The sequence below is a fragment of the Enhydra lutris genome, unplaced genomic scaffold, assembly GCF_002288905.1.
Source record: "Enhydra lutris kenyoni isolate GAN:26980312 unplaced genomic scaffold, ASM228890v2 scaffoldscaffold17, whole genome shotgun sequence".
Taxonomy (NCBI): domain Eukaryota; kingdom Metazoa; phylum Chordata; class Mammalia; order Carnivora; family Mustelidae; genus Enhydra; species Enhydra lutris.
In genome coordinates this window covers 51,580,785-51,605,478 of record NW_019154101.1, presented here as the reverse complement: position 1 = coordinate 51,605,478, position 24,694 = coordinate 51,580,785, and the positions used below count along the sequence as shown (strand labels likewise).

General features: G+C 38.7%; 1 protein-coding gene across 11 annotated transcripts in view; it reads left to right on the top strand.

Moving 5' to 3' along the window:
• The first annotated feature begins 581 nt into the window (after positions 1-581).
• Positions 582-24,694, top strand: part of LOC111147461 (sorting nexin 14) — a 97,372-nt gene continuing 73,259 nt past the window's right edge. For 4 of the 11 annotated variants that reach the window (XM_022503471.1, XM_022503479.1, XM_022503482.1 and 1 more), the window contains exons 1-5: positions 582-886; positions 18,301-18,421; positions 19,566-19,642; positions 19,724-19,802; positions 23,537-23,580. In XM_022503471.1, coding sequence (XP_022359179.1) covers positions 687-886; positions 18,301-18,421; positions 19,566-19,642; positions 19,724-19,802; positions 23,537-23,580 — 521 coding nt within the window. In that variant the 5' untranslated portion in view covers positions 582-686. The remainder of the gene's footprint in view (positions 887-18,300; positions 18,422-19,565; positions 19,643-19,723; positions 19,803-23,536; positions 23,581-24,694) is intronic. The other 7 variants (XM_022503474.1, XM_022503472.1, XM_022503476.1 and 4 more) reach the window with 5 other exon arrangements.

Here is a 24,694-nt window from a genome sequence, read left to right as displayed (position 1 = left end):
GGCGGCCCGTGGGTTTGACTCCCGTATTCCAGGGCTGTTTTACTCACCCACCGCCCCCTCCCACCCCTCGCCAAATAAGGACTCAGAGTGTCTCCGCTCCTCCCAACTTTCTCTCCCTTGGGCGTCGCATAAAGCTAGACTTGTCCCCATCCGGAGCAAAGCCTACGTCGAGGAGGCGTGGAGAGTGGCGGGGGCCAAGACCACCCACTCCATCCCTCCACCGCTCGCATCACAAAAACTACAGTCCCCAGCGGGCCCCGCGAGCTCAGGAGGTCCCGCAGGCAGGACCCCGCGGCTGCGCAGGGCTGTAGTGTCTCGCGTGCTCCGGCACAACCTTCTTTCTCTCCTCCGCGATCCAAGCGGTTACTGGCTGCTGCAGCTTTCCCCCGATTTCCAGAAAAGGCCACTAGCTAGTGGAGCCCTGCCCTTCGTGGGAGACGGCGCGCAGCCCTCACCAAGAAGGCGGAGATGGGGGGACGCGCCGCGTTTTGCGCGGGGTGACGACCTCGGGCACGTCGTGCGGCAGTCCCCACCGCCGGCGGCAAGAGGGGCGGGGGGTGGAGGCCGCGCACGCGCGGCGGGGCCTTGGGCGGGGCCTTGGGCGACTGCAGCCGGCGGACCGTCCGCCGGTAGGCGGCTGTGTGGGTAGCCGCCGGGCCGGGTGGGGGCGGAGACGCGAGAGGTTGATGGGGGTCGCCTCGACCTCGGCCTCAATCTGTAGCGGAGCTTCAGCCACGCCAACGGAGATGGTGTCCTGGGTGCGGGCGATGGGGGAGAAGCTGAAGCAGCGGCTGCGGCTGGACGTGGGACGCGAGATCTGCCGCCAGTACCCGCTGTTCTGCTTTCTGCTGCTCTGCCTTAGCGTCGCCTCCCTGCTCCTCAATAGGTAACGTCACAGCGCGGGTCTGGCGGGCGGCTACTCTGCGGGGCTGCGGACGGGAGCCCGTGTTATTTCACTGTGTGGAGGCCGCCTGGGCTGCGCAACTGCGGCGCTTGCGGCCAGCTTCGAGGCCTTGGGAACAGCGGCCTCGGAGAGCTGGGCGGAGCGTCCGGGGCCGGAAGTGCCTGCCGGGTGGGATGCGTTCCAGTGCCCCCTTTGCTAAGGCCGGTCTCCTGAGACACCTGGCCCCGATTCTTACCTATTTTTCACCTGTTCCTTAAAACCTGGTGCTGCATCATCGCTGTTTTTCAGAGGCGTGAAATCTCTATGTGCGTCCCAATTTGAGACCTTGCAGGGGCGGTCCAGTCAGCTGACGAAGGAGGGTTCCCGGTCTTGTAGCAGCCCCGGTTTCAGGCCGACTCTCCTAGCTCTCAGTGCACGCATGCGCACACACAGGCATGCTTAGCCTTACAGCTANAGGGTGCACACCCACACGCACGGTCTTACAGCCGAAGGGCGTGCGCGCACACACACACGTACACACACATACGCACGCACAGTCTTACAGCTAAAGGGTGGTCATAGAGTTTTATAGCCGCATTGCGCGCACAAACACGCACAGCCTTACAGCTGAAGCACGCCCAGATGTACACCCAGACACTTAGAGCCGGAGGGCGCACCCGCACAGTCTTACAGCTGAAGGGTGCGTGCACCGTGCACACACACACACAGTTTTACAGCTGAAGCACACACACGCACACCGTCTTCAGCTGAAGGCCTCACACACAGTCTTTTACCCGAAGCTTTCCCCAAAGGGTGGTTGGTTAAAATGGATGACCGTAAAGATTTGTTGAAGTCGGAAAGCAGAATAGTACCTGCCTCAGTATCTCTAGAATATTACAAAAGGGAAGATTGAGAGTTGAAATTGATAAATTCCGTTGACATTTTGAAATGGGAAGTTTCTTTCCCTGAAATAAATTTGATTTCCTTCAATTAGCTATTTCCAGGAATGGTAATGATGAAATAGGTTAGTAGAGGAGATCTTTTGCGTCAGATTATTTCCAGATTTGCTCTTGGTGGAAGGAAGACTTGAGACTCTTGTCAGCAGCAGCATCTGCGTGATATTTTTTTCTGATGTTTTGAACTTGAAACCATCTCTGTTCTTCATTTTGGGTAGTTGATCCCTGAGTATAGGAATGGGAAAGCATTCGCTGGGAATTTGGTGATTTAATTTTGCTCTAAGGTAACCACTTGCTGTGACTGTTGGAGCTGAAATTTTTCCCTACGCATTTTGCTTTCTTGTTAATTGACTGGGTTAATATACTAGGTTTAAATAGCAATTGATATTTTACTGGAAAATGTGCTTTGATTGTGATAGTAAGATGTTTGATTTTAGGAATATGGAGGAAGAGGAATCCTTAACAGAGTCAAATGAATTATTAAATACTTACTTGCTTTCTGTCATCTAGAAGGTATTCTAAGCTAGATGAATAACTTTAGTATGAGAGATAGGTGAACGTTTTGTAATTAGTAAGTTTTGTCCAGGAATTAACCTATCTCTTAACGTATCTCTTTTGGTAGATGAGTCAGTTTAGGTGCCCAAGGTAGGACATGCAAGGTCAGCTTGAACTAGATTTCTGAGGTCATCTGCTTAATTATAGCATTGAGTGTTCTTTGTTGTTAATAAGTCATACCATCTGATCTCTACCCTGTTATCTTTATTTGTATTATACAAAGAAAGAAGGGTATAATACATAAATATTATCTCTGATTGAATTTACGAGTGAAATTGTTTTTGCATACGTTTTTTGGTATTTTCCGTTGTTACTGTTGAAAGCAGCAAAAAGTGACCTTAAACATGATATAATTATCTTGACTAAAAGAATGGTTAGCTACCTTTTGGTGCCTGGCTGGCTCAGTTGGGAGCGCATGGGACCCTTGATCTCAGTCATGAGTTCAAGCTCCACGTTGGGGGTAGAGTCTACTTAAAAATAAAATAAATGGGGGCGCCTGGGTGGCTTAGTGGGTTAAAGCCTCTGCCTTCGGCTCAGGTCATGATCTGGGATCAAGCCCCCGCATCGGGCTCTCTGCTCAGCGGGGAGCCTGCTTCCTCCTCTCTCACTGCCTGCCTCTTTGCCTACTTGTGATCTCTGCCTGTCAAATAAATAAATAAAATCTTTAAAAAAAATAAAATAAATAAAATAGATGTTTAAGTGTTCTTTTTCTAGGAAAAAGCTTTTGGAAGGTGCGAGACAGTATATAGTGTGTTTTTCAGCATATTATGTGATTTTCTTTAGAATATGTGTGTAGATTCATATGTACATACAAAGACGTATGTTTATGTATGCTTTGCCTAGCTCTGGAAGATTGTTATACAAGAAAATGTGGCCCCTTCTGGGAGAGAGGAATATGAGGTACATCTGTTCAGAAATTAAAAAAATAGGGGCACCTGGGTGGCTCAGTGGGTTAAAGCCTTCCCCTTCAGCTCAGGTCATGATCCCAGGGTCCTGGGATCGAGCCCTGCATTGGGCTCTCTGCTCAGCAGGAAGCCTGCTTCCTCCTCTCTCTCTCTCTGCCTGCCTCTCTGCCTATTGTGATCTGTCAAATAAATAAATAAAATCCTTAAAAAAAAAAGAAATTAAAAAATATATATAATACAAAAAATAAAAATATTAGGGGTATAATGATGAAATTAGATAAGAGAAGATAGACTTATGCATACCATCAATAAGTGATTTCTTGGGGCAACTGGCTGACTCAGAAGAACATGCGACTCTTGATCTTGATGTTGTGAGTTTGAACCCCACATTGGGTATAGAGATTTACTTTAAAAAAACTCTTAAAGTAAATGACTTCTACACAGGTATTTCACCAGTTAGTTTTTAGAAATAACTTAAAAAGAAAAAAAAAAAAAAANAAAAAAAAAAAAAAAGAAATAACTTAAAAAGAAATTTTCAGGGGCGCCTGGGTGGTTCAGTAGGTTAAAGTCTCTGCCTTCGGCTCAGGGCATGATTCCAAGGTCCTGGGAGCAAGCCCCGCATCAGGCTCTCTGTTCAGCAGGGAGCCTGCATCCCCCCCCACCCCCATACCCCTCTGCCTACTTGTGATCTCTGTCTGTCAAATAAATAAAATCTTAAAAAAAAATTTAAAAAAAGAAATTTTCAGTTTAAAATCTTTAACTGGTTAGTATGGAGGTTTGGAGCTTTCCTTCTATATGGTTAAACTTAGAATTATTTAAAAAAATTTTTTAAGAATTTTATTTTAAGTAGGCTCTACAGCCATTGTGGTGCTTGAGAGTCACATGCTCTAATGACTGAGCCAGCCAGATACCCCTTAAATTAATTTTTTCTCTTACAGTCTTGAAACTTTAAATCCTAAAGATCTTTCAAGGTATTATTTAGTATATAAATTTTTCTTTCAATATGAATTAAGATCATGACTTTTTTAAAAAAAATTTTTATTTATTTATTTGAGAGAGAAAGAGATAGCAACAGAGTGAGAGAGAGAACAAGAGTGAGCCAGAGTGGGGAGGAGAGGGAGAAGTCTCCTCCCTACTGACTAGGAAGCCCAATGCAGGGCTCAATCCCAGGACCCTGGAATGGTGTCCTGAGCTGAAGGCAGATGCTTAACTGACTGAGCCACATGGGTGCCCCAAGATTATCAGTCTTATCTATGGAAAGATAAATAGCTATAATTTTGGCTATTATAAATGATTTGTGAGAGGAATAGAGTAACATACTTTATATATTTCAAATTGTTTGTGGTAACGCTTTTACAGTATTTTTAGGAAAAGCTAGGAACATAGATGCAATTATATTTACCAATAGTAGTGTTGAATATTTGTTATAATCAGTATTTTAAGTTACATGCTAGTAATAATAATGGTAGTAGTAATAATAGCTTACTGACATTTTGTAAGTGTTTTGTTTGACCCAGGTTTTTTTCTGAAGAGTTTTCTTTGATTATTGAGGCAATTGATTATTGTGGTTGAAAGTTTGAAATCTGAGCTTCAATGTAAGAATTTGATTCTGCCTTCCCCATTAATAAGTTATGTGGCTTTGGAAAAGTGATCTAACATCGATCTGTTACAGATGAGTACCCTCATCTTTAAATGAGGGTAATACTAGTATCTAAATTATATGATTATTTTGATGATTAAAGGGTTAATACATTAAAAGTATTTCAAATTGTGCTCTGGACATAGAACTTAACTTTTATTAAATGTTCCGTTATTTTTGTCTCATTTATTCTAGCACCCCAGTAGACTCCCTTGTCAGTAACCTCAGTCACCACTGATCAGTTTTGCTTGTTTTTGAATTTCATATAAATGTAATTACATGGTTCTCTTGTATCTGGTTTCTTTCTCTCAACTCTTTTGAGATTTGTTCGTATTGTTGTGTATGCCAGTACTTCAGTCTCTTTTGTTATTGTGCAGTATTCCACTGGGAATATGACATAGTTTGTTTATCCATTCTTCTGTTGAAGGGCCTTTGACCTGTTTACAGTTTTTAGCAGCTATGAATAATGCTGCTATGAATATTCTTATATATATTTCTTTTGATAGACTTATTTCTTTTGGGTAGATACCCATGGATGGAAATGCTTAGTCATAGTGTATGTGTTTGTTTAACTTAAGTAGATACTGCCAGATAGTTTTCCAAAGTGATTGTACTAATTTACACTCCTGCCAAAGCATTTGGCTATTACGTCTGATATTGCCTGTAGGTTTAATTTAGTCATTTTAGTGAATAAATAGTGGTAGCTTGTTGTAGTTTTAATTACTTACTTAATTAAAGATTTTATTTATCTATTTGACGGACAGAGATCACAAGTAGGCAGAGAGGCAGGCAGAGCGAGAGAGGGAAGCAGGCTCCCTGCTGAGCAGAGAGCCCGGTGCGGGGCTCGATCCTAGGACCCTGAGATCATGATCTGAGAGGAAGGCAGAGGCTTTAACCCACTGAGCCACCCAGGCGCCTCTCGTTGTAGTTTTACTTAGTTAATTGTAGCTTAATTGTTAGCTATAGTCATCGTGTTGTACATTACATCCCTAGTACTTATTTATCTTCTTGGAAGTTTGTACCTTGACCACCTTCCTGCAGTTTCCTCTCCCTTATGCTCCTCCTCTTGTAACCACAAGTCTGATCTTTTTCTGTGAGTTTTTTTCCTTAATATTTTATATAAAAGTGAGATCATACACTATTTTTCTTTTCTTTGTTTGATTTATTTCACTTAGCATAATACTTAGCATATGCCTCTAAGGTCCATCCATGTTGTCCCAAATGATAGGATTTCCTCATTTTTTATGGTTTTTATGTGTGTGTGTGTGTATACATTCTACGGCTTCTTTGTTCATTTTTTTTTTTTTTTTTAAAGACTTTATTTATTTATTTATTTATTTGACAGAGATCACAAGTAGGCAGAGAGGCAGGCAGAGAGAGGGGGGAAGCAGGCTCCCCACTGAGCAGAGAGGCAGGACCCTGGGATCATAACCTGAGCTGAAGGCAGAGGCCTAACCCACTGAGCCACCCAGGCGCCCCTTTTGTTCATTTGTTGATGCACACTTAGGTTGTTTCCGTATTTTGGCTTTTGTAAATAATGTTACTGTGAACATGGGGGTGCAGACAGCTTTTTGAGTTAGTGTTTTTGTTTCCTTTGGATATTTTTCCAGAAGTGGAATTCCTGAATTATATAGTAGTTTTACTTTTAACTTTTTGGAAATTCTCCAGACTGTTTCCATAGTGGCTCTATCAGTTCACATTCCCACCAATAGCACAAAAGGGTTCTCTTTTCTCCACATCCATACCAGTATTTGTTATTTCCTGTCTTTTAAAAAAATATTTAATATTTTTAAAATATTTTATTTATTTATTTGACAGAGAGAGAGAGTGCACAAGCAGAGTGAACAGCAGGGAGAGGGAGAAGCAGGTTCTCTGCTGAGCAGGGAGCCTGATGCAGGGCTCCATCCTGGGGTCATGACTTGAGCCACAGGCAGAGGCTTAACCAACTGAGCCACCCTGGCACAGCTATCTCTTGTCTCTTTGATGATGGCCATTCTAACAGGTGTGAGGTGATACCTCATTGTGGTTTTAATTTGCATCTCCCTAATGACTATTGATGATGTTGAACATCTTTTCATGTACCTGTTGGTATTTCATACAACTTCTTTGGAGAAATGTGTATTTAGGTCTTCTGCACACTTTCTGTTTTTAACCAGCAAAATGGGTTTATTCAGGAATACTAAAGCAATGGCAGTTGCAATGGGAAACCAGAGACAAGCCTGAAGATCAAAGGAGAGGAATGTAATTTAGCAGAGAAGAGAGGAAGATGGGAGGGTCTGCTTTGAATAAAAGTCCATTGGAAGAAAGGGAGAGTGCAGGATGGTGGTGGTTTCTAATTGCTTGAGTTATGGTATATTCTTATTGGCTGGGCTTGTTGCTGTGCAAGAAAAATTGCTTCCCCTTGTTGGAGTAGTGAAGTAGGCTTCTTCCTATTGGAAGTGCAAGATTGCCCTGGGTTGAATGAATTCTTTATGTGTTTTGGATATTAACTCCTTATCATATACATGGTTTGCAAATTTTTTCCCCATTTCATCCATAGGTTGTCTTTTTTAGGTAGGTTCCTAACCATAGGATGGTTCTTTATTTTTTGAATACAACAATTGGCTTACATACACTTATAACTTAGTATATTATAGGCTAGTCTAAGCACTGTTGTGGTCTTATTTAATCATCGTAACAACTTTGAATTAGGTATTTTATTATCTCATTTTATAGAAGACCAAACAAGACTCAGAGAAGGTAATTTGCATTGTGTCATGGCCAGAATTTGAACGCAGGCAGATTCCAGGATGTCATATATTTTGTTTCCAAACTTCTAAGCTCTGTTTATTCTGTTTATTTTTCTCTTCCTATAACAGTACCAGATTTTTTTTTTTTTTAACAATAGTGTTATATTTCATAGTGTGGTTTTATATCTGCGAGGACAAGTTCTCACTCTTGGCGCTTCTTTTGCAAAGTTGGTCAGCTCTTTTTAAACCTTTATTTTCGGGACACCTGGGTGGCTCAGTAGGTTGAGTCTGCTTTCAACTCAGGTCATGATCCCAGCATCCTAGGATTGAGCCCCGAATCAGGCTCCCTGATCCATGGGCAGTCTGCTTCTCCCTCTCCCTCTTTGTGTTTGTGTCTGCGTGCTCTCTCTCTCTCTCTCAAGTAAATAAATAAATCTAAAAATAAAGAAAACTTTATTTTCCCTATACATTTTAGAATGATTATGTCAAATTTCTCTAAGGATTGAACCGGATTTTTTTTTTTAAGATTTTATTTATTTATTTGAGAGAGAGAGGGAGAGAGCACAAGTAGGCAAAGCGGCAGGCAGAGGGAGAGGGAGAGGGAGAAGCAGGCTCTCCACTGAGCAAGGAGTCCTATGCAGGGCTCGATCCCAGGACCCTGGGAACATGACCTGAGGCGAAGGCAGCCCTTTAACCAACTGAGCCACCCAGGCATCCTGAGCTGGAATTTTGATTGTAGTTTCTGTTTTGTTTATATATTGTCACCTAACAAACCATCCCTAAATTTGTGGTTTAGGTCAGCAACATCTAATTTGCACACAGAACTGTAATTTGGGCAAGTTGGTCAGTATAGCTAATCTCTGGGCATCATCAGCTGGGCACCATGAAGACAGGGGCTAGAATAGTAATTGTTGGCTTGTTCATTGTATGTGACAGTTGATGCTGGTTGTTGGCTGTGATCTCAGCAAGACTATAGGCCAGAACCTGTACATATGGCTTTTACCTGTGGCTTTTCCCCCAAAGTGGTGCTGGCTTACACAGGTGGGCATCCTGAGAAAGACAGCCTGCCGGAAGCCATATCCATTTTATGACCTAGTTTTGGAAGTTAGGCAGCTTCATTTCTGCTACATTCTCTTAGCTGTAGTGTGATTAAGGCTAATCCCTATTCAAGGGGAAGAAAATTAAATTCCTGTTTTTGATGTGAAGAGTGTTAAAGAATTTGCAGTCATATTTAATACCACCACGGTGTTATTACTTTGTGAATTAATCTGGGTAGAATTTATATGATGGCTATTTTTAAAGGTTTCATCCGTGAACAAAATCTCTCCATTCATTCAGACCTGTTCTTGTGTCTTTTTAAGTGCCTTTTTTCATTAAAAAAAAAAGTTTATTATGGAATATTTTAAACATACATAAAATAAAAATAGAATTGTATAATGAAACCTGTTAAGTATCTGTCACTAAGCTTAAAAAACCATCAGCTCAAGTCAGATATCAGCCCCCTACAATTATTTTGAAGCAAATCTCAGATGATGTATTTTATCTATAAACATTAAAAATTTCAGTATTTGGGAAACCTTGGTGGCTCAGTCTTTTAAGTGTCTGCCTTTAGCTCAGGTCATGATCCCAAGGTACTGGGACCAAATCCCTCATCAGGTTCCTTGCTCAGAGAGGAGCCTGCTTCTCCCTCCCCTTCTGCCTGCTGCTCCCCCTGCTTGTGCTCTTTCTCTGACAAATAAGTAAATAAAATCTTTAAAAAAAAAATTTTAGTGTGTGTCTCTTAACAGATAAGTCCTTTTTTTCTTATATAACCATAATACCACTTCACATAAAAAAAAACTAATTTCTTATCATCAAATGTCCAATGGTCAGATTTCCCTGAATTTGCTAGAATTCCCCCCATCATTCTATGATAAAAAAAATTTAAGCATACAGCAATGTATGAATTTACAATAAATGATCAGTCATGTACTGCTTAGATTTTACTATTAACATTTTACTATATCTTCACATACTTTATGTTTCTATTGCTCCATCCATAATGAATCTTATTTGTAAACAATTTTTACAGTTAATCAAATTAAGATCCAAATGTGATCTTTTAATTGGAAAGTTACCTCCCCTCCCCATAATCCCACTTTTTTTAACCTTGCAATTTATTGTTGAGGAAACTGGGGCTTACGTTTTGTGGAGTTTTTAATAGTCTGGCTTTTGTTGACTGCATCCCTATAGTGTTGTGAATATGTTTTTTTCCCTCTCTGTTCCCTGTGAACTTGTTAGATCAAGAGGTATCATTTTGATTTTTTTTTCCTTTACTGTTGATGGTATAGATTTAAAGATAATGAGCTATTTAAAAACATGCCTTTCTTGTGATGTATTATTCTTTATTTTATGATATATTGCTAGTTTTAGTTAACTAATATTTTACTCTTAGTATTTGGTACGTAAGATAGACCTAATGATTTTCTTATATTGTCTTTGTCTGATTTGGGAATTAAAATTATATTAGTCTTTTTAAATTAGTAGCTTTTTCTCTTTTTTTTTCCCCCCTGAAGTCAGGTATATAGGATAGGGATTATCTGTCTCATTACCATTTGCCAGGGTCTTTTTTTTTTCTTTTTTTTCTTTTTTTCAGCTAGGTCTCTGATTACTATTTTAATTACAGTAATGCTAACTGGTGTATATAAGTTATCTAGTTCTTCACTTAATAATTTCTAGCATTTTTGTCTATTTCCAAAAATTTATGTCATATAGGTTATTCAGCTTATGAACATAGTTGTTTGCAGTTTAATTTTTCATTTCAGCTTTAGCTCTCATTATTTCTTCTTCATTCAGTATTTTGTGTATTTGTATTCTCTTTTTGTTTTATTCCTTGATCTGTCTTGCTGAAACTTTGTCCTTTTTTTTTTTTTTTAAATATTTTATTTATTTATTTGACAGACAGAGATCACAAGTAGGCAGAGAGGCAGGCAGAGAGAGAGGAGGAAGCAGGCTCCCCGCTGAGCAGAGAGCTGGATACGGGGCTCGATCCCAGGACCCTGGGATCATGACCTGAGCCTAAGGCAGAGGCTTTAACCCACTGAGCCACCCAGGCGCCTCAAAAACTTTGTCCTTTTTATTAGCTTTTGATTTTGAAAATTTCCAAGCATGCATAGAAAAAAGAGTACAAGGCACTTCCAAGCACCCATCACTCAGTCTCAACAACCATCAATATTTTGCATATTTGAAAAATATCTAATCTTCCTCCATTTTATTTATTTATTTATTTTTTAAAAGATTTTATTTATTTATTTGACAGAGCGAGATCATAAGTAGGCAGAGAAGCAGGCAGAGAGAGAGAGAGGAGGAAGCAGGCTCCCTGCCAAGCAGAGAGCCCGATGCGGGACTTGATCCCAGGACCCTGAGATCATGACCTGAGCCGAAGGCAGAGGCTTAACCCACTGAGCCACCCAGGCGCCCAAGTCTTCCTTCATTTTAAAAATCACTTCTACACAAAACCATAACCTTAAAAAATTAGCACTAGTTGGTTAATATCATATAAGTCCATAATCAAGTTTTCCTAACTGCATAAAAATTGGTAGCGTATCTATACTAATCAGGATCTAAAATAGGTCCACTCATTTTATGTGGGAGCTACATCTCTTAGGCTTTTGTAAATCTCTTATAATTAACAATAAGAGTTGGCAGAATTTTTCTATGAAGTGTCAGATAGTAAATATTTTAGACTTTTGGGCTGCATCAGGTTTCTGTCCCATATTCTTTTTTTTTTTTTTTCTTCTTTTCAAAGAATCATTAAAAAAATTGTAAAAACTTCACTTAGCTTGGGAGCCATACCAAAGCAGGTGGCATTTGGCCCATAATCCATAGTTTGTTTACCTGGATCTAGAACATTCCTCCTTACCTGCTTCTCTCCCCTCTCCCCACCATTGACTTGTAGAAACTGGGTCATTTGTTCACACTTTTGCTGTTAGGTTCCTTATGGTGTCTTGTTTTTTTTTTTTTTTTTATTCTTACCTGCATATTTTTTGTAGTCAAGGTGTTAGATTTATAAATTTGATTAGATTTAGATCTTTCTGTGTGTGTAAGAATTATATCACATGAGAGGATAACTCCACCTAAGATGGAGTTCCTCACTTTTTGTGGATTTGGGTAGTGACAGCTAATACTTTGCCCCATAAACTTCTTTGGTTTTACCATTTATTATTCCATGAATGAGTTATTTCATTATAGGTTGCAACATGATGATTTTCTCATTTTTTTCATTCCTTGTATATTTTAAAATTTGAATTCTCTCTCTCTGTCTCCACTATTTTTCCTTCTAGAATTGCTTTACTTCACTTGTTAGGTCCCTTTAGTTATGGTAAAATACAGCTCAAGTTGGAAAAGAAGATAAATCTTATTATAGTTTTGCTTATTTTATTAATTTTTCAAAAACTAAGCTTATATTTTGTTATTTCCTCTTGTCATTGTTGTGTGCTTTCTTAATTTCTATTCTTCTCTTTATTGTTTCCTTCCTTTTTATGTATTTGGATCCTGTTTTTTCCCCCCAACTTTCTGAATGCTTAGGTTGTTGGTTTTAGTATTTGTCTCTGATTGATGCAGGGTTTCTCAACCTCAGCACTATTGATAATTTGGGCTAGATAATTTTTTGTTGTGAGGGACTGGCCTGTGCATTGTAGGATATTTAGCAGCAATCTTGATTTCTAGCCACCTGATGTCAATAGTGTACCTTCCCTTTCCCCCTCTCCACAGTTAAGACGATCAAAAATGTCTGCATATACTGCCAAATGCCCCCTGGGGGGCAAAATACCCTTGGTTGAGAACTACTGGATTAATGCATTTAAGGATATAGATTTTCTTCTTAAATAATACCTTAGTTATTGCTTGCTTTAGTTAAAGCCCACACATATTGCATGTAGTATTTATTGTCATTCAGTCTAAAATCTGACTGTCATTTGATCTACATGTCTACAATTCCTAATCTGTAATTCTGATATCAAAAGCTCTGTGAAGAAGTAATTTTAATCCTAAGTTTGTACCAATTCATTTGATGACAAAACCTGATCTGAACAGACATGAGACTATTTATTTAGTCTTTTATTTATTAATTTAGTCTTTCCTCTTTTTTTTTGAGGTTTTATTTATTTGACACAGAGAGAGAAAGTGAGAGAGAACAAGCAGAAGGAGTGGGAGGCAGAGGGAGAGGGACAAGCAGGCTCCCCACTGAGCAGGGAGCCTGATGTGGGGCCCTGAGGTCATGACCTGAGCTGAAGGCAGATGCTTAACTGACTGAGCCACCCAGGCGCCCCTATTTATAGTCTTTCTTTCTTTCTTTTTTTTTTTTTAAAGATTTTTTATTTATTTATTTGACAGACAGAGATTACAAGTAGGCAGAGAGGCAGTCAGAGAGAGAGAGAGGAGAAAGCAGGCTCCCCGCTGAGCAGAGAGCCTGATATGGGGCTCGATCCCAGGAGTCTGGGATCATGACCCGAGCTGAGAGCAGAGGCTTTAACCCACTGAGCCACCCAGGCGCCCCTATAGTCTTTATTTCTGACTTATTTCTTTCTTACTGCTTTTATGTTTTGTTGCAGAAATATTAATATCTAATGGTGGAGTACTGCATTAGATCTCATTGGGAGTGTTAAAGTATATATGAAATGTGTATTATATAACTTCAAAAATCCTAAAAATTCTGAATTCTGAGTCATGGCTGTCTGGGTCAAAATGATGTTTGGTAAGCAGCTGCGAACAAGAATTTGATAATTTCCTCTCTGAAATACCTCTATAATTTGAGTTAGTTTCCAAGTATAAGGTTCTTTTTTTAAAGCTTGATGTCAGGGGCACCTGGGTGGCTCAATGGGTTAAAGCCTCTGCCTTCAGCTCAGGTCATGATCCCAGGGTCCTGGGATTGAACCCCACAGAGGGCTTTCTGCTCAGCGGGGAGCCTGCTTCCCCCTCTCTCTCTACTTCCCTCTCTGCCTGCTTGTGATCTCTGTCAAATAAATAAAATCTTTAAAAAACAAAACAAAACTTGATGTCAAGTATGCTATTTTGGGTGGAGTGAAGCTTTGTATACAGGAATGAGAAGAGGGGTACCTGGCTGGCTTAGTCAGTAGAGCATGCAAGTTGTGAGTTCAAGCCCCATGCCCCATGTTGGGTGTAGAGGTTACCGGGGGTGTGTGTGGGGGGAAGGAATGGGAAGAAATAAGAAAAGTGAAAGTAGAAAAGTGAACTGGGGCCAGATTGAAAGGGACTGTAAAGATTTAAGGGGTTTTATTTTATTCTGCAGGCAATATTAAGACCAGGCAATTCATCTAGTTTGGGGCCTCAGCCTTTGTCTCACAGCTTTTATATTTACTTGATCCCTGTCTGTACTGTCTATAATAGGTAAGCACCTCTAATCATGCATCTTCACTTCACCTCTTCTTACTACTTGGTGTTGTATATTTCCCAATTCTGAACTTTCAGGTCTTCTGTAATCCTTTCTATTCCGTACTGCACTTGATAAATTGTCCTCAGTTAGAGAACTGGGATAGATGTGGAACTCAGTTGTGTGTTTCCTTTGTCTTAGGGATTTTCATCTTGTACTGCCTGGAAATAGTTACTGTATATATATATATACATACATATATAATAGTTACTGTATATATATATATATATATATACATATATATATATATATATATATATTTTAATCAGAAAGAGTGTGAGCACAAGCAGGGGAGCAGCAGGCAGAGGGAGAAGCAGGCTCCCCACTGAGCAAGGAGCCCGATGCTGGACTTGATGCCAGGACCTTAGGATCATGACCTGAGCCAAAGGCAGCCACTTAATAGGCTGAGCCACCCAAGCATCCCACTGTGTATGTTTTGTCCTGTTTTATAGTTGTTTATGGTGGGAAGGCAAGTCTAGTACCAGTCATTCTGTCAAGGAAGCAGAAGTCTCTTACTCCTTTGGGACATATGCCATTTGTCTGTTTTCTCATTGATATCACTCTCCAGGTTATTTATGCTCGTTTATAGATGACTTTGTTTTATGGTTTATACCCTTCCTCTCCGTTTTAAAATCCTGTCACCATTCTAGGTGACTTCAGTGCTTGTGTGAGTAACTCACCAAGTAGTCTGTCGTGAGGTGATTCCTCTTTAGCCTCCCACTTGGATCAACATATGGTGGCCGTTATTAATCACCAGAAAGAGCTCTACCTCTGAAATCTTAGAAAGCAGGTATCCTACTTGCTGACCATCTGCTTCTTTCATTCAGTCAGTCACACTGTACCTGCTCCTTGACTTCTCAGTCTCCTGACTCCTTTGCTTTCTATTTCTTCTCTTTTGTTGTCACTTACCTATGCAGTTTAGAGTTGGTCTAGCTTAGAATCCACAGTCCATCACTTCAGCTACTCTGCTGCCAGTATCCTTAACTCCTTTCTGTTGCACTGACCTGACAAAATTGAAATCTTGGATCAGAGATGCTTCTTGGTTTTTCAGTGTTTATATCTTGGTTACTGAATGCTATTAGAGAAAATCCCAAACCTGTAAATTTAACTTCCCAGCAGTTCCTCAGAATAGCCTTCTCATTGCGTGTGCCCAGTGGCTCTTTCAGAACTTGCCCAGTCTGCTGGAACTTCTGATCTTGTCCCTTTTGCCTTTCTCTTTCAGCATCTCCCATTTCACGTAAAGGACATCATATTGCTTTTCATCCTCATTACTGAATCTACAGCTTAAGTGCATTCTCATCCATGTATTCTTTCTCTCTGGTATTTGGGAAGAGATATCTCCGGCTCTTATAACTACTTCTCCTTTTAGGCTTTGAAACCCAGCTACTGCTAACTTCTCTAGGACATTATTAACTCAACTTAGCTCTTCTCTTCTATGTCTTTTTCTCTTATCTCCTTCTATGCTGTCAATATTTAAATATGAATAGGTTTTCCTAAACATTTTTGGTCATTATCTCCCTCCAGCCACCACCTTAGCCTGTTGTTCCTTTAAAAAGAGAATTATCCATATTACCAATTTACTTCTTTTAGTGGGGGAGGGGCAGAGAGAGGGAAAGAGAATCTCAGGCAGACTCCCTGCTGAGTGCGAAAGCCTGGCATGGGGCTGGATTTCATGACCCTGAGACCATGACGTGAGCCGAAACCAAGAGTCAGATGCTTAACTGACTGAGCCACCTAGGCATCCCCCAATTTCACTTTTTTATTTTTAGTTCACTCTTCATCAATCCACTGCATTCCATTGGCATTCTACTAAAACTGCTTTTGCCAGTCCACCAGTGCCTTTTTTTGTTGCTAAAACTTCTCATTCTCTCACTTAAATTTAAAAATAATTTGATCATGTTAACTACTTCATCCTTGTTGAATTTTTTTTTTTTACCTTGACAGCCTTTATGACTTGATTCTTTTTCTTTGTAATTTTATTTATTTATTTGAGATAGAGAGCCAGTGTGCACATGGCGGGGTGGGGGTTTCGCGTGGGCAGAGGGAGAGGGGGAAGCCAATTCTCCACTGAGCAGGGAGTCTGATGCGGGGCTTTATCCTGAAACCCTGGGATCATGACCTGAGCTGAAGGCAGATGTTTAACCATCTAAGTCACCCAGGCACCCCGCCCCTATGACTTGATTCTTATTTTTTTGGTCTCTCTACCCCCCAGCTCTTCTAATTACTAGATTTCTCTTGCTCTGCTTATTTCCTAAATGTCTCTCTTTTTTGTCATTCTACAGCTCCTCCCTGGTCACTTCATTTATTCCCATGATTTCAATGATCTTTATGTGATAATCCCCCAATTTTTTTTCCTTACCTCATATTCTCTGCAGAGATTTAAACTACCCAATATTTAACTGCTCATGAAATTTTTCTACTTGCTCTGTTGTTTTTATTAAGATTTATTTATTTTAGAGAGAGAAAGAGTGAGTGTGAGAATGGGCAGAAGGAGAGGGAGGGGGAGAGTCTCAGCAGACACTGAGTGAAGATCCTGGGCTCAATCCCAGGACCCTGAGACCATGACCTGAGCTGAAATCAGGAGTCAGATGCTCAACCAACTGACCTACCCAGGTAACCCCGCTGCACGCCATATTTTAAGATACTTGAAATTTAGCGTGTCCAAAGAGAAGTGATTTTTTACCTATCCCTTCTGCTCACATTAACCAACAACTTAGTCCTCTTAATTCTTCCTCTTAAATGTTTTCAAGACTATCAGCTTTTTTATCTCTAAGTCTCTTCTCTATATAAGCTATCTTTGACTCCTGTAGATTTTTTTCAGCTTTCTAATTAGCCTGCATGTTTCCAGTTTAGGCTATTCTCCATATTGTGGCCCGAGTTGTCCTTTGATTATAAAGTCTAGCAATACATCTCTCCTTAAAACTTCTAAAATTCCTAAAATCTTAAAAATTATTCATTGCCTTCAGGGTATTACTCAAGACTTTAAGTGGTAGATGACAGAAACTAAACTCATACTACATTGGCAAAGAGTGGAATCATTGGAAGGTTATTTAAGTGTAGAAGGAACAGGAGTGTAGCTAGGCCTCAGAGACTGGTAGAACCTGGATTTAAAATACAACCGATTAAGTTCTTCACTTCCTTTTTTCTCTTTCTGTGGACTGGCTTCATTCTCTTCTCACTACGTAGTGATTTGTGAATGGAAGAACTAGCACTAAAGTTGGTGCTTTATATAGTTACCAGTTAATAAACATAATGTGGTAATTGGAATTTGAACTGTGTTGTTGGGGGACTGGTGTTTTACAAAATCATGGTAATGGAAATTTATTCTTATCAGGACTGTGCAATATGAGGACTGCCTGTATTGAGACATGTTAACATGACTTATTTTATGACACCATATTATCTGGCTTCTGCCTGTGGTGGTTTTGTGTTGTTTTTTTTTTTTAAAGCTTCATCTTAAAGCCACTTCTTCCTTCAAGCTGTGCTCAGATCTTAGTTTGTGTAGTTTTCCCAAGTTTGAATTCCTTTGCCTCTTCCCTAGTCCCTCTTTTCTCTACCCCATTCTCTTCTGTTGGATATCTCCTACTTACTCTTTTAAGTTTTTCTATAGAGTTGCTTTCTTTGAAAAAAGATTTTCTTTCCTTTTAAATTTGGGTTGTATATTCTGCCTGAGGTGTTCCCTTATCATGTATTGCTTTCTCTGTCTTAATATAGTACACATGCTCACACTGTATTGTACTCATTTACTTACCTATCAGACAGTGTTTTCCATGCATATAGAGATCATGGCAGTGCTGTTCCTGACTGTATCCCTAGCCTGTTACTGGGTGGCACAAAATAATGGGCACTTAGTATTAATTTTTTTATTTAATGAAAGGTAATCAGAATTTTGATGAATACTACCATATCATTGGAAGGTATTTGGAGCACTGAAGTATAGCTAGTCAAACGTAACAACCTAGGTACCAAATTATAAAATATTGAGAATTTATACTTTCTTATGCTTTAAGTGAAATGAACATTTGATAGCATGCATTCTGTGATCCTTATAATTAAATAAATACATCACAGGCCTCATGATTAAAGATCTGTCTTCAGTCTGATATGGTAGGTGCTTAATAAATACTTGTCGAATCAATGAGGGGACAACTTAAGTTTTATATATTTTTTTGGTTATAATAATTATTTTCATTTATTTCTAAGGTATCTTCATGTTTTAATGATCTTCTGGTCATTTGTTGCTGGAGTTGTTACATTCTATTGCTCTTTGGGACCGGATTCTCTCTTACCAAATATATTCTTCACAATAAAATACAAACCCAAGGTAAAATTTATGTGTTCTTATTTTTAAGAGTAGTATGTATTACCTATGCTGTTTGATATTATTACTGAAAGCATGTTAAAGCAATGATTTAAAAAAAAATCCATCTGGTATTATTTAATAATGGAAGACATCAGAACATAATTAGAAATGAAATTTATATATGTGTATATTTTTAAGGTATACAGCTCTACAACGAGCTATAAAAAGAAAATACAAACTTCTCAGAAAGTTGGAATCCGTAATTATAGAGTGTCCTCTAACTGCATATTAACTATGAGGACAGTAAATTAAAACACGTTCCCAAAGTTGGTTATACAATAGAATCACCTGGGGAATCTTTTAAAAAAAAAAGAAAAGGATTCCTAGGCTCTCTCATCAGATTTTGATAGAATAGTTCTTGGTTAGGACCTTGTAATCAGTACTTGTTAAGAGCTTTCTAGGTGATTCTGAGACACAGACACAGGGAACTCTGAATTAACTTATCCCACGCTGTTAATTTCCTAAATGTCTTCAAGAGACAAATAATCAGGTAGTTTGCTTAACCAAAATAATTTGTATATTTAAAATTTCATTAGGGTGGTGTTGTATTGAATCTGTGTCTAGTAGGCAGAGTCACTAGTGTGTAGATATCTTGAAGTCTTGCTTAATAATTCTTTGAGTTGATACAGTCCCTCTTTTTAGGTTTGTTGGTACTTCTATCAGAAAAAGCACAGGGGAAAGTGGTGCCACATATTTGGTCAGAAACATGACTAGTTGTCACATATCTTTCCTTTCATTGAAGTTAACATTTTGGGGAAATAGAAAATAGTTTTTTCTTATATGTCTGAAGTAGAATATCATTTCCAAATATAGATTGAATTTTTTTTTAATAAGTGAGCATAAAAACTGACCTTAATTATATGCTTAGAAATTTGACTTAAGTATTGCATTTTATCAGTTATTTTTTTCCTCTCTTATTTGGCAGTTTAGTTTAGCCAGTAGTAGTTATTACAAAGAATGGTTTCAGTGTTATGGCAGACTGATAATAATTAAAAAAATATTCTTTCAATTTATACATTAATAAACTTTCGAAGTTGATTCTCTTTAGTAAAGATTATATGTAAACTAAGACAAATCTCTCCCCTTCCTCATTTCCCTTTTTTAGCAGTTAGGACTTCAAGAATTATTTCCTCAAGGTCGTAGCTGTGCTGTTTGTGGTAAAGTGAAATGTAAACGACATAGGTAAGTTAAACATTTTTTATTTGTTGATCCTTCCAATTCCATTTTGGATTTTAGGCAATTTAATTGTATGATTTTCTTTAGGCCTTCCTTACTACTTGAAAACTACCAGCCATGGCTAGATCTGAAAATTTCTTCCAAGGTTGATGCATCTCTCTCAGAGGTAATTAATTTAATAACACTGCCAAATATGCCCAAGCAGAATATATTAAATACTAATGGAAATTTAATTATGGAACATCTTAATATATGCCACCTAATGAATTCTTAACTAGGTAGTTGATTATTATGAAATATGCGACTCAGGTGATAAAATAGAAGTTTTTGGATCCTGTGTCTAATTTAAATGGACATTTTAGCCAAAGACAACACTGTTTTACCTAGATATTGCTTAATTCTTATAACAGTAGTCATCTTTATGGTAGGGTAATACCTGAGTTAGACAGAGCAAGTATGTCCTACTAAATTATCCCAGTTTTGGCACTTGCTAAAGGGTAGAGCAGAGAATGGGAGACTTTTCACTGTTTCCCTGTAGTGTAGGAATAGAGAGCATTCACCCTTATCTTTGTTACAGTGACATTTTATATATACTTTTTTGGTAACATGTATTTTGTTATTTCTTTTAGAAACTTGTTTTCCCCATTGATCTAAGAAAGGAGTTAAGTCCTTGAAGGCAGTAAATGGGGTCTGAGTTGTTCCCAGCACCAAGTATAGTGCCAGATATGTTGTTAGTAGTTGATAAACATATATTGAATTAAATTGAATGCTAATTAATTGAAGAATAGCATTAGGCATCTGAATCCTGCTTCATTATCTTTTTTTCCTAATTTGTATCCTTTGGCTAAAAGCATGCTGCATAAATGCCAAAACTCTTGGCATTTTTTTTTTTTTTTAATTTTATTATTTGACAGATCACAAGTAGGCAGAGAGGCAGGTGGGGGCGGGGAGCAGGCTTCCCGCTGAGCAGAAAGCCTGATGCGGGGCTCAATCCCAGGACCCTGAGATCATGACCTGAGCAGAAGGCAGAGTCTTAACCCACTGAGCCACCCAGGTGCCCCTTGGCACTTCTTTTTTTTCTAATTTCTTCTTTTTTCTTTTTCATTTTCAACTTCAGGATTCCTTGATTTAAGACTTTGCTATCTAATATGGTAGCCCCTAGCTGCTGTGGCTGTTCATAAACACTTGGAAATGTATCACAGATTGAGTTGTGGTTTTGAGGATTTAGTAAGAAAAAAAAAGAATGTAAAATATCCTATAATACATTTTATTGATGACATGTTGAAATAATATTCTGGATATATTGAATTAAAATATATCATAAAATTAATTTTACCTGTTTTCTTAATACTTTTTAAAAATATAGCTACTAGAAAATAAAAGATTACATATGTAGCTCACATTACATTTCTGTTACAGAGTGCTGATTTGAGGTCTGTTGAAGATAAGACCTCTAGCAAGAGTATTATTTGTGGATCTTTGACACTTCATTCAATTTCTTTTTTAAAAATTTTATTTATTTATTTATTTTTGAAAAAGATTTTATTTATATATTTGACAGATAGCGATCACAGGTAGGCAGAGGCAGGCAGAGAGAGAGAGAGAGAGAGGAGGAAGCAGGCTCCCTGCTGAGCAGCGAGCCCAATGTGGGGCTTGATCCCAGGACCCTGGGATCATGACCCGAGCCGAAGGCAGAGGCTTTAACCCACTGAGCCACCCAGGCGCCTCACTTCATTCATTTTGAACGAAAGAAAGAAAGAAAGAGAGAACGAACAAACTTATATGACGCTCTTGGCCTACTGCCTGGCCCATACTGGTTTTCAGTAAATACTAGCTCCAACATTTAAAAACATGTTTTGAGATCTTACTATAAGCAGGAACTGGACTAGGCCCCAGGAATAAAAGGAGAAATAAGATATGGTTCCTTTTTTCTAGGAACTTGAGTCTAGGAGGGGAGATAGACATATAAACAGTTGAATACAATGTAATGTGAATACTGGCAATAGTGGAAGAAATGTACAATGTATATTATTAATACAGAGGAAGAAATGCCTAACTATTGAGAGGGGCAGTCAGAAAATATGACTAGAAGTTTGCCAGACTGATAGTGTGGGAAAGGGTATATTAGGGTTTGGGAAGAGCTTTTGAAAGGAAAGGGAGGCTTTGAATAAGGTGTTCAGTAAGATGAAGGGCAAAATGTGAGAAAGGATGTGGGCATTGAAGACACTATGTAGCTAATATTTATTGGTTACTTGCTGAATATTGGGCACTGTACTAATTAAGTTATTTCTTGAAATCATACAGCCTGTAAAGTAGGTGCCCAAACTGGGCTTTAGAGGGTTTTAATTTTCTCAAGTTCATCCCTGGCTGGTAGTAGAACTTACTCTAAAACCTGGGTCTGGCTTAGTTCTTAGACAGTTTTTATATGGCTCTTTAGAAATCTGATCATTGAAAGATTTAAAGGGCCTTGCTGAAGGAGTTTAATTGATCATAGAAGTCACTGACTTTTGAAGTGTGTAACTGGAGTTTTCAGATGTGACTCAGAGGATACAATGAGAAGTGAAAAGGAAGTAAATGGTCACAGCTGCTAGCAGGAAGCTTTCTCCCTCGCCTTCAAAATCAGTGTAGCTCCACTTTTCTTACTTTGCTATATTGTGGTTTGATAAATTGAGGGTTTTATGCGTGGGATTGAGGTGTTCAGATACATGTTTTAGATTACTTTGGCAGCTCTTGGAGGATGGATGGGAGCTAGCTTGGAAGGAGGGAGACTAGAAGCTCTTGCTACAATATAAGGTTGAGAAGATAAGGACTGAACAGTGGAGCTATAGAAAAGAGCTATGTAGGTAGTAAAATCAATAATATTTGGTGATTGGATGTGGGGGTTAAAGTAAGACCAAGTATTTAATAGCAGATTTTCTGGTGTCCTTTTTGTGTCATATCCCTGTTTCTATGTGTCTTACTTTCCCAACTGGTATCACTAAGTGCTTAGTTTTTCTTTCTTTTCTTTTCTTTTTTTTTTTTTGTGCTTAGTTTTTTTAATACAAAATCAAATCTTGCCTTAATATTTAAAGAATCTACAACCTTCCTTGCTACTGCCAGAGAAGGAATATAAGCCTACAGTCAGGTTAGATACCTTTGTTAGATACCCTCCCAACTGCTTTAGAAAGTTACTGCCCATTGTTGCAAGTCTTTTCAAAAATTAACGTAATACTGCACCCAGAGTTAAGAAATGGAAATTTTAACACCCAGATTTCTTTTGTTTTGTTATTTTTTCATTTATAACTTATATGCTGATTTTTAATATACAGCTAAAATTTTCACAAAGTAAACATATCTGTATAACCAACACCCAGATCAAGAAACAAAACATTATTAGTACCCCAGAAGTCCCCCTCAGACTCCCTTTTAGTCACTTCAGAAGCAATCACTGATAGCTAATTTTGACCCCTTATGTAAGTCTGACCTACTTGTTTCTTCATTTTATTCTGGGAATACTGATTTGTAGAGAGAGTTAGGAATTCATAAGACTAACCTATTATTTTCCTTCTTTCCATAGAACTTTCAGTTCAGTGAAACTTCAGAGTCAGGAACAATTTAAGTTTGTTGTTGTTTTTTTTTAATTGTGGGAATGTTTAGAAATGTGTATATGTCATTCTAATAGTATTGTTTCTTTTTATAGACTTTCATGGTTTTCAAAGTGTTTTCTCATATGTTCCGTTTGATCATCGCAATAACCATGTAAGGTTGACAGTATATGTCATATGAAAGTATGATACTAGATGTCAATATTTGGGATAATAAAATTGATTTTTGGTAGTATACATTACTTGGTCATATGGTTTATTTTCCTAGAATTAGTTAATTAATTTGATTTTTCTTTAAAAACTAATTTTTATGCAGGTTCTTGAATTAGTGTTGGAAAACTTTGTTTATCCATGGTACAGGTAAGTTCTCTCTGTAAGACCTTTTTTCTTTAGTGAATACGATTAAGTGTGCTGATGAAGTGTTACCAGTGTAGGCCTGGATTTCTCAGCTTTGACACTATTGACATTTTAGGCCAAGTAATTCTTTGTTGTGGGGGGCTGTCCTGTGCATTGTGGGATATTTAGCAAAACTGCTGGCCTTTTTGCATGAGATACTAGTAGCAGCCCCTCATCCTTTTACTTGTGACCACCAAAAATATCTTCAGAGATTGCCATATGTTACCTGGGAGGCATGATTGGCCCTAGTAAGAACCATAGATGTACGTAATCAACTAACAGTTTAGTGATAGCAAAGAAGGAAAAACCTTGGCTGCTTTTTGAAAGAAAATTAGCTTAGGGAATTCCTCATCACTCCTAAATGGAGTGACCTCATTTTATTTATTTGACAGACAGAGATCACAAGTAGGCAGAGAGGCAGGCAGAGAGAGAGGAGGAAGCAGGCTCCCCGCTGAGCAGAGAGCTGGATACGGGGCTCGATCCCAGGACCCTGGGATCATGACCTGAGCCTAAGGCAGAGGCTTTAACCCACTGAGCCACCCAGGCGCCTCAAAAACTTTGTCCTTTTTATTAGCTTTTGATTTTGAAAATTTCCAAGCATGCATAGAAAAAAGAGTACAAGGCACTTCCAAGCACCCATCACTCAGTCTCAACAACCATCAATATTTTGCATATTTGAAAAATATCTAATCTTCCTCCATTTTATTTATTTATTTATTTTTTAAAAGATTTTATTTATTTATTTGACAGAGCGAGATCATAAGTAGGCAGAGAAGCAGGCAGAGAGAGAGAGAGGAGGAAGCAGGCTCCCTGCCAAGCAGAGAGCCCGATGCGGGACTTGATCCCAGGACCCTGAGATCATGACCTGAGCCGAAGGCAGAGGCTTAACCCACTGAGCCACCCAGGCGCCCAAGTCTTCCTTCATTTTAAAAATCACTTCTACACAAAACCATAACCTTAAAAAATTAGCACTAGTTGGTTAATATCATATAAGTCCATAATCAAGTTTTCCTAACTGCATAAAAATTGGTAGCGTATCTATACTAATCAGGATCTAAAATAGGTCCACTCATTTTAT